We start from the raw sequence: 15070 nt of genomic DNA, 5'->3' as shown, positions 1-15070 counted from the left end.
CAGAGAAAAGTGATTGACAGGAAGTGTCGTTTTGTGGGGGTGGACGGGCAAACGCAGGCATGCCTGTGCGTTTGGACAGCATTTTAGGGAGGTGCACAATTAAGCCATTGGGCGACAGCAATAGCCTGAGGTCTAGTTGCACGCAGGAAGCGGCACACATCCTGCGTGGAGTCAGGTCAACCACTAATATGGTTCTCGATGTTTCCGCTGTCTTGCGTGGTATAACAGAACGCGCGTTAAGGGAAGTGGGAGGTATTGTGTTTTGCTAGGCGTCTGCTCATTCTGCGTGCGTATACATTTATTAGCATATACTCGCAGCGGACAGGTGCCTGCATCTGTATCCGTGCGGTCCTTGCTGACTCAGGCCCATTGTTCACAATATCACGTTGGCTCTGCAGTACAGCTGATGCCCAAAGTATCTGCAGGTATATTGGTTCATCATGCTGTATGTCAGCCGACCACCTGTACACTCACTGCAGAGGCCGCCGGTGATTGACAGATGAGCTGCACATGCAAATGCCCGTCCAATTGTGACGTCAATCACGTTGCATCGTGCCAACGATTGGCAAGTGTGTATGCACTTACCGATTGTCAGATAGGATGGCCACCGGCCTGGTGCCCGATCCGTCGTCCTAGTTTGTACCCTGGTTTACTGTTTTATAGACTGTGCTAGGTATATGATAGCTTTGAAGCTGATTGGTTGCTATGGCACTTCTCCACTTTATCTCTCTTGAAGACTTGACACTTCTCCCCTTAAAGCCGGATATACATCTAATGATTATCATTCTAACCAGCCAACTAGTTGGCTGGTTGACATTAAAATCTTGTAATGTAAGTGAGCAAACGACAATCGGTGATCCGCTCCCAAATGCCATAAAACGGATAATAACGGTCATTTAGACAAGTTGGTTACATTATCTATACACAAAATAGGTAACCGGTATCTGGCGGCACTATGATGAGGACACAAAAGTGTGAACAAGAAGGATATAGTCAAAAGTCCTTTATATATGGATAAGAAGTTTTTGCATATATAGAATGTTCTCTATTGATAGAGGACCAGAGTTCTAAAGTACTGTATACTGTATATCTTCAGTCATGTCACTGGTAGTCCCCACTTCAAAGAACGATTCTGCCAATGTGTATCTCAAAGAAATGTAGGAAAAAAGCAAAACATAGCATAAACTCCTTTAGATCACAAATTGCACATGAACCACAAACATGTATGGAAATGAATCCAAAAATATGAAAGAAATGTGCAATTACCAGATAGGCTTTCAGAACCTTAATAAAGTTCTGGAATAGCGTAGTGGGATAATAATGGAGTGCTCCATCGCAGATGCCAATAGTGACAGGATGTTGATCCAGATTTCCAAAGCACTTTATATGACTTCAGTCATATCGCTGGAACTGCCCACTTCAAAGAACAGTGTTGTGAAAGTGTATCTCAAAAGAATATATGAGAAAAGCGGGTCATAGCATAATCTCCTTATTAATCACAAATTACACATGAAACACAGACACAACATCAACATGAATCCAATAAACACAATTACCAGATAAGCTTTCAGAACCTTGGTGAAGTTCTGAAAAAGCGTAGTGGGAAAATTATGGGGTGCTCCCTGAAACTCTTACAAATGCCGGTAATAACAGGATCCAAACCGCTAGTGCAGCAAGTTCCGGATAAAAGCTGGTTTTGGTTACCGGTATATTAGTTTGATTTAACAAACTTGCAGTCCGTTTCTGGCATTTGGGAGCAAACGGATGATTATCGTTTGCTCCCATACATTACTAGATTTTTGTTTCCATTGGCCAACTAGTTGGCTGAATGGAATGATACTTATTAGATGTGTAGCCGGCTTTACACCATCAATTTATTTAAAAAAGTTTTATTGTAGGAACAGTTCAAGCTCATATTTTCTTTTATAGCTTAATGGACATTGTGTATCTCTTATACTTTTGCCCATTCAGCTCTTTGTGCCTCTCGTGTTTTGTCCTGGATGACTACCATGCTCAATGCAAAAAGCTTTTGATATGTGCCCATACAGCTAGAATGGTCAACCCTAAGTAAAAACAGGTGGTTTTGTTTTAAGACCAACTGCCGCTATAAATCTAGTGGCTGTGTCACCAGAATCTCAGCGGTGCCTGCAAACTGAGGACTTTTACATTTGAGCACAAGGTTCTAATGCATAAGGCACATTTATGTATCTGAAGCTTTGCTTTAAAATTGGAAAAGTGCATCTGCAAATACGCTTCTAGTGCAACTGGAAGGAGCAAAATGCATCCCATTCAAAGAATAGGGTGAGACCTGATCTTCGCAAGCTCAAAATCAACTCCTTTTGTATAGTAAAAGGAACGCCCCTAAAAATGTACACACGCCACCTGTTTATCTTATTTCAGTTATCTCACTCCACAAATTCAAATCTCATTTTTGCAGTGTTCTGTGATAAGCACTTAGTAGGATCTACTCTGATTTACAAGGAACGCCCTGCAGTTCCTCACTTCGGATGGTGCACCCCCTGCTCCTTGGGAACTGCAACCATCTTGCTCCGTAAACCTATGTGCTCAGCAGAGATCTAACTGCACAGCACCCCTAAAGGGGGTTTCTGTTAATGAGTGACAGTGAGAATATAAGAGGAAAAAAGATTTGACTCTGATTAATATGTCATAAAACTAAAAAATCTGATCAACTTGGATCAAACACTAGAATTAATCATTGTATGAGATCATGTCTGTCAAAAGATACAGTGTTCATATGTAATGTGTTCATATGTAATGGGCCACCAAGGATCATCACCCCAACTTTTCTATACTATATATTGGAGGAACCTTAAAGGACTATTGCACAATCCTAATCATATGGAGCCTTATAGGACCAGCACACTGGGAGTAAGCCTGCATGCTACAATTTGGAACATTGCCACATATGAACACCGTATATTTTGAGGACCCAGACTATTACCGGATGATCAACATCTAAAAGGGACATCCCTCTATCGGTGATTATTACCATCTATATTAGGGGTGAGCGGGTTCGGTTTTCTGAAATCCGAACCCCCCCCGAGCCCCCCCGATCCGAGGCAGATCCGAGTCAGGCTCGACTTTTCCCGCCTGACTCGGATCTGAAATCGAGGCAAAACGTCATCATCCCGCCTTCCGAGTCTCGCGGGTTTTGGATCCTATATAAGGTACCCGCGTCGGCGCCATTTTCTCACTCGGCTGTGGACAGTGAAGAGGGAGGGTGGGAGTTAGGGCTGGCTGGGCTGTGTAGTGTAGTGTAGTGCAGAGTAGTGTTGTGCTGTGCTGCTGTTGTCCACTACTTCAAAGTCCATAGGGGCTGGCTGTGTTGTGCTGTGCTGCTGTTGTTAATAGGGGCTGTGTCCACTAGGGGCTGGCTGGACTGTGTTGTGCAGTCAGTTCTCCATAGGGGCTGTGTCCACTCCAAAGTCCTGTGCAGTGTCCCAGTCCTAAAGGGGTGCTGTAGTGTTGTCCAGGGGGTGCTCTGTCCATCAGGGGTGCTCCCCCCAAGTGCTAAAAAAATAATATTTTTTGTGTGTTTGTGAATTGTGTGCGCAGTAGCCGCACGTGCATCAACAAAGTAGTGCCAAGCGTGCGCCTGTGTCATAAGTAAAGGGCCGGCTGGCTTGACCGTTAAAGGGTGCTGTAACCCCCAAAGTACACTCCAGTCCAAACCAAAAAAAAAATTATTTTCTGTGTTTGTGAATTGTGTGCGCAGTAGCCGCACGTGCATCAACAAAGGAGCAGCGCCAAGCGTGCGCCTGTGTCCCATAAGTAAAGAGCCGGCTGGCTCATTTCTTAAAGGGTGGTGTAACCCACAAAGTGCACTACTCTCCAGCAAAAATAAAAAAATATTTTCTGTGTTTGTGTGCGCTTTAGCCGCACGTATCAATATAACATAAATGGAGGACCAAACTTTCTCCGATAAAAATAAAATAGGGAAAGATCAAGAACCACTTCCTCCTAGTGCTGTTGCTGCTGCTGGGAGTTGTTCATCATCCCAGAGAGGAAGTAGGAACATCACTACTTTTACTAAACAATTGACCCTCCAACAGTCCCTAGCGATGAGGATGAAGTACGACAGCAGTCATCCTGAAGCAAAACGTATAACTGAGGCCTTGACTGCTATGTTGGTGTTAGACGTGCGTCCGGTATCCGCCATTAGTGCAGTGGGATTTAGACAATTGATGGAGGTAGTGTGTCCCCGGTTCCAAATCCCGTCTAGATTCCACCTGCATCCTCAAAGCAGCAGCGACAAGCGTGCGTCTGTCTGTTAAAGGGTGGTGACACCCTCAAAGTGTGCTACACAAACAATAAAAATATTCTTCTTTTTTTTTCTGTCTTTGTGAATTGTGTGGGCTGTAGCTGCACTTGCATCCTCAAAGCAGCAGCGACAAGCGTGCGTCTGTCTGTTAAAGGATTACATCGGTGACAGCATCCAAGTAGGCATGTCAGACAGTCCGTACCTGTACTGGTAGGAAAAAGAAGCAATTTGGAGATCCCTGTACAAACTGGCTCTATTTTACCTGAGTTGCCCCCCCTCCAGTGTGTACTCCGAAAGAGTGTTTAGTGCAGCCGGGAACCTTGTCAGCGAAAGGCGTAGGAGGTTACTTCCACAAAATGTGGAGAAGATGATGTTCATAAAATGAATTATCAACTCTTCCAGGGAGACCAGCCTCCAGAACGTACAGAGGGACCTGTGGTTGTGGATTCCAGCGGGGACGAATTAATACTCTGTGAGGATGAGGATGTACACAACACTGAAGAGGGTGAGGAATCGGTGGATGAGGAGGATGAGGACGACATCTTGCCTCCGTAGAGCCAGTTTGTGCAGGGACAGATTAATTGCCAGCTTGTTTTGTGGGGGCCCAAATGAACCAATCATTTAAGCCACTGTCGTGTGGCAGACCCTGGCGCTGAAATGTTTGGTTTGTTAAAGTGTGCATGTCCTGTTTATACAACATAAGGGTGGGTGGGAGGGCCCAAGGACAATTCCATCTTGCACCTCTTTTTTTTCTATGCATTATGTATAGTTTGGGGCCTAGTTTTTTTGTCTGCCACTGCAGTGTCACTCCTAGATGGACCACGTGTTTGTGCCGCCCACTCGTATCTCTTAGCATAGTCATCCAACTACCTCGGTGCAACCTTTTGGACATAAAAACACTATTGTGAGGTGTGAGGTGTTTAGAATAGACTGGAAATGAGTGGAAATTAAGGTTATTGAGGTTAATAATAGCATAGGAGCAGAAAAACCCACAAATTCTGTGATTTTAGCTGTTTTTATGCTTTTTTAAAAAAAAATACAGATCCAAAACACAAAACCCAGAACCCAAAACACGGAAGGGTGGTTTTGGCAAAACCAATCCAGATCCAAAACACGAAGAAAGATCCAGATCCAAAACCAAAACACAAAACACGAAAAGTGGCCGGTGCACACCCCTAATCTATATACAGCGGACTGTCCTATGCTGTTTATTTTGGCATCCTAAGTGTTTTTCCTTCAGGAGCTGTGCATACTCAAGCAAAGTATGGACTGAAAGTTGTGGGTGAGATCAGTGTCCTTTCTACTGAACAGAAATCAATTTTCTGTATTTTTAATTCTTTGGCACAATCATTTATGTATATTTTTTGATATTTAGATGATTGCTATACCTTGCTTTTATAATTTTTTATGTTCTAACAATTCTAGCTCTACTTTTTGTTTGTTGTATATATGTATTGATAGGGAGTGACTATTGTAGTTGTTTGGACAACATACTCCTATCAGCGCCTGTGTAGCATCAGTTGGTGTTTTTTTCTGTTTTTCTTATACACACAGCCTGAAGGTCATTTTATACAATATTTTTAATAATATTGTGCATCAAACAAAGTTTGTGTACATACATGAAATTCATTTATGTTTACTTTACACCTTATACACACAACCTAAAGGTAATTTTATACAATATTTGTAATAATTGTGTGCCTTAAATACAGTTTGTATACATTGAAATGGAGCAGAAGGTCCAGCTCTCCCTATATAGATGCATCAGCGCCGGGTGCCCGCACAGAGTAATTCACAGAACACGGAGAAGGGATGCAGCACGCCTGGCGACTTGAGAATAAACAGACTCTTAGGCAGCATGCAGAAAAGGCATGCTGCCCAAGAGCCTGTTTATTCTCAAGTCTCCGGGAGTGCAGCATCCCTTCTCCGTGTGATATATATATATATAATTAGATAGATAGATAGTGTGTGTGTGTGTATATGTATGTATGTGTGTGTGTGTGTGTGTGTGTGTGTGTGTATATATATATATATATATATATACATATATATAAGAACACTGTGTTTAACAAGTGCCATAACATCCTATACATGGTATGCTCACCATTTGTTATAAGGAATTATGCCATGGGTAATATTTCACAGATACCCGCCGGTGGTCACAGTATGTGATGTTGACTCATGGAATTCCAACTGTATGATCTTCAGTAGATTCATGGAATAAAATGGAAGAAATTGGATGCTATTGCAGTGTGCACTATATATATTATTTTCTTTCTTCTCGGTACCTACACAATACTTTATGAAATGATTGGTTGGAGCAGCCGGAGAACTACCCATCTTTCTATCATAGTCATCATTAATATTTTCAGCAATTTATGGTACAGCATCTCTTCTGTGGGATAGGACCAGACGGGCTAGCCTTCGCTTCCCACGTGCATGAATGAGCCTCTGGTTGGGCGCCCATGGCAGTGTCGCCGATTCACTGGTTGTCCTTCCTTGGACCACTTTTGGGAGGTACTAACCACTGCGTGCTGGGAACACCCCACGAGACCTGCCGTGTTGGAGATGCTCTGACCCAGTCGTCTAGCCATCACAATTTAGCCTTTGTCAAAGTCGCTCAGATCCTTACACTTGCCCATATTCCTGCTTCCAATGCATCAACTTCATGAACTGAGGGCCTGATTCACTACTGATTGCAACTGCGATTGCAATAGTGATTACGCACACAGTTTAACTGAGATAGTATGCTAATCCACTGCGATCGCTATGCCGCTTCAGCACAACATAAGGACACCCACTTTACCTTACACACATCCATAATGTTTAGCTGCAAAACCATTGGTACACACTTGCACAAGCTCTGGCCTTACTCAGAAATTGCTAACCTCATCGCACGCTATGTGTCTTCAGGCTGTGTAGGGCATCGCAGTGGATAATTTATGCACGCCCCTGCAACGGTGTTCAAACGCACTGGTACGCCTGCGTTTCCCCGACCACCCCCCCATCACCACCCACAAATGGCACTTCCTGTCAATCACTCTGCGATGGGTCTGCGTGGTCACTGCGATCGCAGCCCCGATCGCAGTGGCCAGTTTGCACACGCGCACTGCGATGCATGCGCAGTACACAACAATCATCCGATTGCGTGCGTATTAGCAACTGCGATCCTAGCTGAATCAGGCCCTGACTGGTGCCATTATAACGAGATAATGTTATTAACGTTGAGTGGTTTTAATCTTATGGCTGATATATATATTATAAACACACAGATATACCTATATGTGTGTGTATATTTAGGGCCATATTCAATTTGGAGCGAAAAGCCTTTATCGGTGATACTTTTTCGCCGATGACATAATTTTCGCATTTTTCACTTATCCCAGTATTCCATTTCCCCGACTTTTCACCGGTGCGGAAAGTCAGAGGTTTGAACCCAGCGATAAAGTATCACCTATGAATAGGTGGTGAGAACAAGTGCAGATTTGGGGTTTTGGGGTGCAGACTTCCAAAGACCACCCTGCACCCCTAGGACAGTTCCCCAAGTTATTCTGTGTCAAAAAAAATTCAAAAAGGACCACAGGACACCCCAAAAAAGGTACCTTGGAGGCGAAAAAAAAAATATTGGAGGACAAACTTTGAAACTAGCAAAATAGACTCAGGGGGGTTCCCAAGTATGCTGCAGGTGTTTTTTTGCTTGTAGGTGGTTGCGGCAGGTAGATTTTTCTGGAAATTTAAAACTTCACATTAGCCACTTTAAAATATGCTAGTACCCATTTTCATGTACCCCAAATTTGATGGGACTACTTTTTTTTCTCCAAAAAAAGTTACTAAATGCTATTCTTCACCACTTTCCCAAAGACGCTATATTGAGACCATTTAAAGAGGCCACATACCTTTAGCAGGGCTATTCGGGGGTCCCCAAAGTGATCCCCCATGTCAGAGCATCTTTTGGGGGGGGGTGTCAGGCTGATTTCCCCAAAAATGACAGGACTTTTCACTGATTTCCTTTTCGCCGGGTCCTGTTGTCGCCAAAATTAAATTGAATACAGGGAGTAGCGGGGATGAGCCCGATACTTTATCGCTGGCTAAACCTCCGATGACGTGAAAAGTCTGGCAAAGTACTTTTCACTCCAAATTTTATATGCCCCATAATGTATGTGTGTGTATATATATATATATATATATATATATATATATATATATACATAAAGAAAACACAATCTGCCGGCACTCTTATAACTCCAGATAACTTGCTCCGGTGCATCACCACCCCGTCATCAGGACAAAATACATACATACGTTTGACATTATATATTGACGTTTATATATATATATATATATATATATATATATATATATACACACACAGTATATATGTATGTATATATTACATGCAGTATATATGTACATTATGTGTATATATGTCTGTGTGTGCAGGGGTGTACCTATAATGGGTGCAGGGTGTGCGGTGCACGCGGGCACCCGGGTCCAGGGGGGCCCACAACATGCACTCATATTGTTTAAAAATTACCTCTCCAGGGTCCCGCGCCGGGTGTCAGCGCTATACAAAAAGCCGCAGCCATTTTTCTGGCGTTTTGCGCATGCGCAGTATACTCCAGGCACACTCTAGCGCCCAGAGTCCCGGACGGGGAATGGACACGCCCTGTGTGTGTCTATATGTGTATATATATATTATATATATATAATATTTAGTGTATGTATGTATATATATATATATATATATATATATATTGTACTTTGTAAGGCGCTGCTGAACACTTGTGGCGCCATATAAATGATAACAATAATAATAAATATATATAAACCTACACACACAACATATTATAAGAAGGTAGAAGCCAGAGATGGGACCATGAAGACATGAATTAAGTATTGGTGCTTACATTTACTTTATATGGTCTTTGTTTGCATAGTGGAAATGTACAGAATGCAGTTTCCATACTGCATGGAGACTCTCTGTAAAGGCCTCAGATGTCTGCTGTGAAATAGGTGGAAGTATGCAGTACAGTACATGTTTATGTCTAGACAGCAATAGCACAATCTTCAAAGATACTAAGAGTCTTTGAAACAGGCCCATGAATAAGGGTATCGGTGGCAGTGCGCCTCGGCTGCATTAGAAAAAGACTTTTTCATAATGGAAGTGGCAAGATTTAAACAAAAGGCCATGCATAATAAAGATGCAAATGAGCTTGCTTTACTAAAATGATAACTTTAAAGCCTTTTGTTGGGCGTTCTCCTGAAGCCGTCTTACAAGGTAATCACTGTTTGCCCAGAGATTTAAAGTGAAGTGCTCAATAGCATTAGACGCCTGCACGGTGCTATGTGTGACAAGCATGCAAAGCCACGTTAATGTTCAGAATATGAATGGCCTCCGGGTGGCTTCAGGACCAAGCAGAAAGCCAACTGTGTTGCTATCAGTGGGCCTGATGGACTCCATGCGGCTTCCAGGCTGAAAACTTCACTGCTTTGACATGTGATGTGCTCCTTGTGACACCAGTAGCACTGTCACAGAGGAACGGTACAAAGACAACAAGCCCCCCCTCCCAATGGCTGCACTCTGCAACCCCCCAGTGTTGCCCGGCCACAGAACTCCCTGATTTTGCTTAGTTACGAGCAGCACTTTCCTAAACACACACAGGGCAGTGTGGGTGTGTAGCCGCAGCTGCCATCCTGGACACAGCCCCCATAATAAATTGACCTGAATGATGAGGGCACAGAAACAGTATGATAGGGATTATCCCTGTCAATAAAAATGTCCCCATGTGTTTATAGTCTTTGTATGTAATGTACACTGGCGTCTTTTATTAACTTTTTTTTTTTTACACCCTCTTTCCCCATTCATATTTTAAATATGCAGCAGAATGCAGTCAATTATATGTTGACCATGCCGGATAATTATTACTGCTCAGCAGTATGCTCTAAACCGCTTTGTTCTGTCCCCTAAAATAAAAGACTGTCTAATATTGCAGATCGTTTTCCAGTCAGAAGATGACCTGGAGAAAGAGAAGCTGCTGGTGGAAAACCAGGAACTGCGAGAGGAGACGGCAGCGATGCGGGATCGGGTCCTCCAGCTGGAAACGGCTCTAAAGGAGAAAATGAAACACATCCACTCATTAGGTAAAGACATGGAGAGATCTCTGTGTATGAGCCTACGGTCACGCCAAGGCCGCCTTCCCTTCCTGCCTCCCTGCAAGCCCGTCACCACGTTCTAAGTAATGTTAGTTCATGAGTCATAGTTAATGTGACACTAATTTAATCTTAGTGGCATTTATGAGCCACGCAACCAATTTGCTCTCCACATATGTTACATAATAGCATTTGTTTTTTTATAATATTAAATTTATAGTCTATACATAGTATAAAATAAAGCCCTGGTAGGCGTCTGTCTGTTTGTTCGGGCTAATCTGGAGAACCACTGGATGGATTTTTGTATTCACTATTCTATAGAGCATTTGTCAAAGAAGATTTAGGTGTATGACAAATTAATGTATGACAAAAGGGAGCCGCGCAGTGACGATTTTAGTGAAGCGGGTCAATGATAGAGCGGATGTCCGAGCGTGTTCTTGGCTTACCGTTTAATATATATCACAATGATGGACTTTGTTTTATACCATTTATAGATTGATATGTATTATCCGATTTCTCCATAAAAATTTACGCAAGTCCTGTTTACTGATACAGAATTTCAGTTTTTCCCTTTTATTACCTATTTCAAAAAAAAAAAAAAAAGATTCTTTAATTGCAAACGAGTCCAATTCCCGGGAAGAGTCTTCTTTTTCATGGAAGGCTGGAGTTGACTAAAGTGGAGTCTGTTTTGCTCATGGACAACTTTACAACTTTTTTTTTGCGTGTCACGTCAAAACTAAGGGGTCTATGTACTAAGCAGTGATAAGTGACAGAGTGAAAAGTGATAAGTCTGTGATAAGTACCAGCCAATCAGCTCCCAACTGTCATCTCACAGGCTGTGTTTGAAAAGTGATGTCTGTGATAAGTGCCAGCCAATCAGCTCCCAACTGTCATTTTTCACTCTGTCACTTATCACTGCTTAGTACATAGACCCCTATATCTTTTCATGTTGATGGCAGGAGGAAAAACGACTAATATCATCTACAAGGCAATCTTATAAGACCTTGGTTAAATAAAGACTATCGCCGTAAATTCAAAATTGCTCCCGTGCAAAGCCGGGTCGCTAGTAATATATAATAATACAAAGTAATATATTTGATAACATCTGATATTTTCTTTGTCTTCCAATTCAAGTATGCAACCCATATCTAATGTCCTCTAATCACAGCAGCAAACTATGAAAAATGCATTGTAGTCTCTCTAATCTAAAAGTGTAACGCTTTCTGCTGGTTGTAGTTAATTTGTTGTCTTCTATGGGGATTTCCACCTCTGGTTGGCGTTTTAGTTTATAGGCTTGTAAAGGCCCCCCTGCAAGTTTTATTAAGATAAAGTTCAGGACTACGCTAGTAATAGTAGATAAGCGGCGCAGATGTACATTTATCAACCTTAGTAAGTTAGAACTATAGTAAATATGATATTGTAAAATGAATAGATCAATAGAAGCGCTGCAGTAGGACCTATAAAAAATAATATTGGTAAGTGAATATAGGCAATGTATTAAGTAATGGTTCATGACTGGTCCTATTGGAGTTCGTTCAGGTGTTTTTATTACTAGCGAAATAAAATTAAGCATTAAACATATAAATAGAGAATTGTATATACACAATTTATAATATTAATAATAATGCATATTCAATAATTCAAATAATTTCAAATGTCTATATATAGTTTATTCATTTCTCACTGAGATCTATATATTTACATCTATTAAACCCCTCTGTGTCACTTGTCTCCTGTACTTAGGCCCTGATTCAGAGCTGGACGCTCTGACAGAGCACTCGCTCTGAATCAGGGCTCGCAAGCGGGTCTGAATTAGGCCCTTAGTTTTCTCTGAGAGACTAGCTTATAAATATTTTTTTATTATTATTTTCTTTTTATATTATTAATCAATTTTTTAAATAAAATAATTTGTACACAGGAGAGCTCATTTAGGTCAAAGGTTTTTAAAGTGTGCCATCCGTTTTTTGGGAATATATATTATTTGCACAAAAGTTTGAATCTACACATCCAGTTGGATAATAGAGACCGTTTCAAATGATTGATGTGGTTCCAAAATATTCATGCGGTTGGTGGCTTCTGTATATGAGAAGCCGACTCCTTAGAAAGTATTTTTTTTATAAGCAGCAATAGCATCACCGTCCTTTTCTAAAATGTAACTGTGTGTAACATGGCGCTCACTAGTTTTCATAGACCCCTCATTTAAATGTAATCCATGTGTGCTATCTTTAGGATAGCATCATTTGATCTTTCATATCTCTCTTAACAATGGTACAGATGTGCCCTCATACACCTAGCCTCAGGTGGCATGAGACGCCTGTCGTGAATGAGCCCCCAGGTCCTGTGCGACTCTGTCCGCCCTGAACATCTTTTTTAGCCAAAATGCATCTTGATCGCAATGTGACGCGACTAGGACGCACCAGGAGACTGCACTGATTAATGTGATATGCGGCACCTGTATATCTGATATCTGTGTGCGACCGAGTCTGTAAATGAAGCGCAATGGAACTTGGCATGGAAAAAAACAGCGGATCCGTGCGCACTTGCACCGCCTCTATCCTTAGTTCAAAAGATCCGTCTGAAAACAATCAGATCTTTGCGTACGTACAATTATGCAGAGGCTGCAGGTCTGTAGACATGACCTCCACCAACTCAGCCGACGTGCAAAAGCCCCACAGCCACCAATTCAGCCACAACTGGAGATGGGGCAGAGTTGCCTACAAGTGTGGATCCCCTGTACATACGCATATTGGGCTATGGACCGTGTGCAGTGCTAAAGAACACATCTGCTAAACGCACGTGCATAACTCTGCATCAGCCCCAGTGTTTTCATTGAGTGCATGGTCGCCGCCCCGTTATTTCCCAGAAACGCCCATTTCACATATATTGTGGTCCATAAACAGACCAATCAATCCGCTTGCAGGAGCGATCTCCATCAGTTAGTGTAAGACTGATTGGGCCCGTTCTCCGCCACCAATGTCCCTCTTTGGCGCACGCGCATTATGCTGAGATGCGCGAGATCCATTCACTTTCCCACTTGCCTACGGCTCAGAATCAGCTCCTTCTTTAGAATCTTGCATTTGTTTTCCAGAACTCAGTGATAAAAATTATCAAACTCTGCTGGAAAAAATAAAAAGTTAGAATATATGTCTGACCACGACAATCCCATTTCTGATCAATATTTAGGCATTTATATGGCATCTCTATAGGTCATGACTGTGCCATACATGTAGCAATGATTACATTTTTATAATCAAATACAGATGTATCCTGCTACATCTTTGCTGCATACACAGCAAATCGCGTCACGCATGGCGTGAGGCGGGCACCCGCGAGTGGATAGGTGCACTGGGTTCACACCCGCGACTCCGTAGGATTGCATGGTGCGATCGCAATGTGCGCCATAGCAAACCGCAGAGTAATCGCATGGCGCGATGTGTGCGCGCGTTTGTGGCGCGATCGGCAAGGATGTCAGAGGGCACATCTGTAGGAAGAACTTTGCGTGTTTTTGTTCAGTTTGCGCATTCTCCGTTTGGTTCTCTTTCAGTAAAGATCTGATCCGATATTCATCGTTACAGCCCTAAGAGAGCAGCATTCCTAAAAAGACCACATGACTAATTATTGTAGCAAAATGTGTTCATTAAGTGGGGACAAGAACCATATTCTGCACAGGTTTTTCATATGATTTAATGGGGCTCCTTATCTTTTCATGCAAGACCCTTTCATCCCCCAGAGGACCACCTGCTAAAGTATGTCGTATTTGCTGTGACTAAACGGCAAGGATGTCCAGTACTAGTATTGATGAAAAGCAGCAGGTCCTCCTAGCCACACTTGGCTCTTGAACTTTCTTCTTAATTTCTCTCCGAGCAGCCGGCCAAACAGCAGGGAAAGGACCCTGAATGTCAAGAGCAGTTGTGAGGGTCACAGTAATGCCAGAAGACTCGGACACTATGAAATGGCCAGGGCTTACATGCTGACCTCCTCTGCAGGCCATGAATTCATAGTCACGGCAATGGGATTTCACGCTCTGCTTTTTTTTCCTCCTTTGTTCCAGAACTGGATGTGGGCGCCATGAAAACGAGAATAGAAGAGGACCAAAGGACCATTGAGAAGGTGTGACTTTTGACATTAAGTGATGGCTTTTTTAGGTATGTTAATAGCCAGCCTGTAGCATTATCTCAATCGGCAACAAAACTGGCCAAAAAAGACTAGGGAACAAAACCGTTTTGTATGTCCAGATTGATGGCTCATTTGGAAGAGATGAAAAGATGACATGCAGCCTATCAAAGTGAGATGTGCATTGAAAACCGGCTTAGAGGGGCAGATATAGCCGCATTATGTAACAGAGTAACGCAAGGACACAGTTCATTTAATTACATTATTACCCATGCAATCTCACTCAAGTGTTACAGTGTAGCTTGATGTTAATCACTTAAATTGAAATGTAACTATCTGAGAAGTGAATGTGACATTATTAAGTTTCTTTTTAAATGCTTTTCAATAGTAGTCTTTCAGTTTATCTGGTGTATGCAAAAATTAAATACTAGTTTTTTCTTTATGATGGGCAAATGTCTATTTATAAACTTTTGTAGGAATGCTATTCTGTAGCCACCATAGTGATGTGCTCGTTTCCATCTCCAC

At 42.2% G+C, this 15070-nt stretch overlaps 1 protein-coding gene across 2 annotated transcripts in view; it reads left to right on the top strand.

The window, feature by feature from the left end:
- Positions 1-15070, top strand: part of CUNH10orf67 (chromosome unknown C10orf67 homolog) — a 140545-nt gene that overhangs the window by 29556 nt on the left and 95919 nt on the right. For both annotated transcript variants that reach the window (XM_088454222.1, XM_088454223.1), the window contains exons 6-7: positions 10276-10423; positions 14484-14542. In XM_088454222.1, coding sequence (XP_088310348.1) covers positions 10276-10423; positions 14484-14542 — 207 coding nt within the window. The remainder of the gene's footprint in view (positions 1-10275; positions 10424-14483; positions 14543-15070) is intronic.

Source organism: Taudactylus pleione, unplaced genomic scaffold (genome assembly GCF_031769625.1).
Source record: "Taudactylus pleione unplaced genomic scaffold, aTauple2 ptg000610l, whole genome shotgun sequence".
Classification (NCBI taxonomy): domain Eukaryota; kingdom Metazoa; phylum Chordata; class Amphibia; order Anura; family Myobatrachidae; genus Taudactylus; species Taudactylus pleione.
Note: the sequence above shows the minus strand (reverse complement) of the source record. Positions and strands in the feature narration are given on the sequence as shown.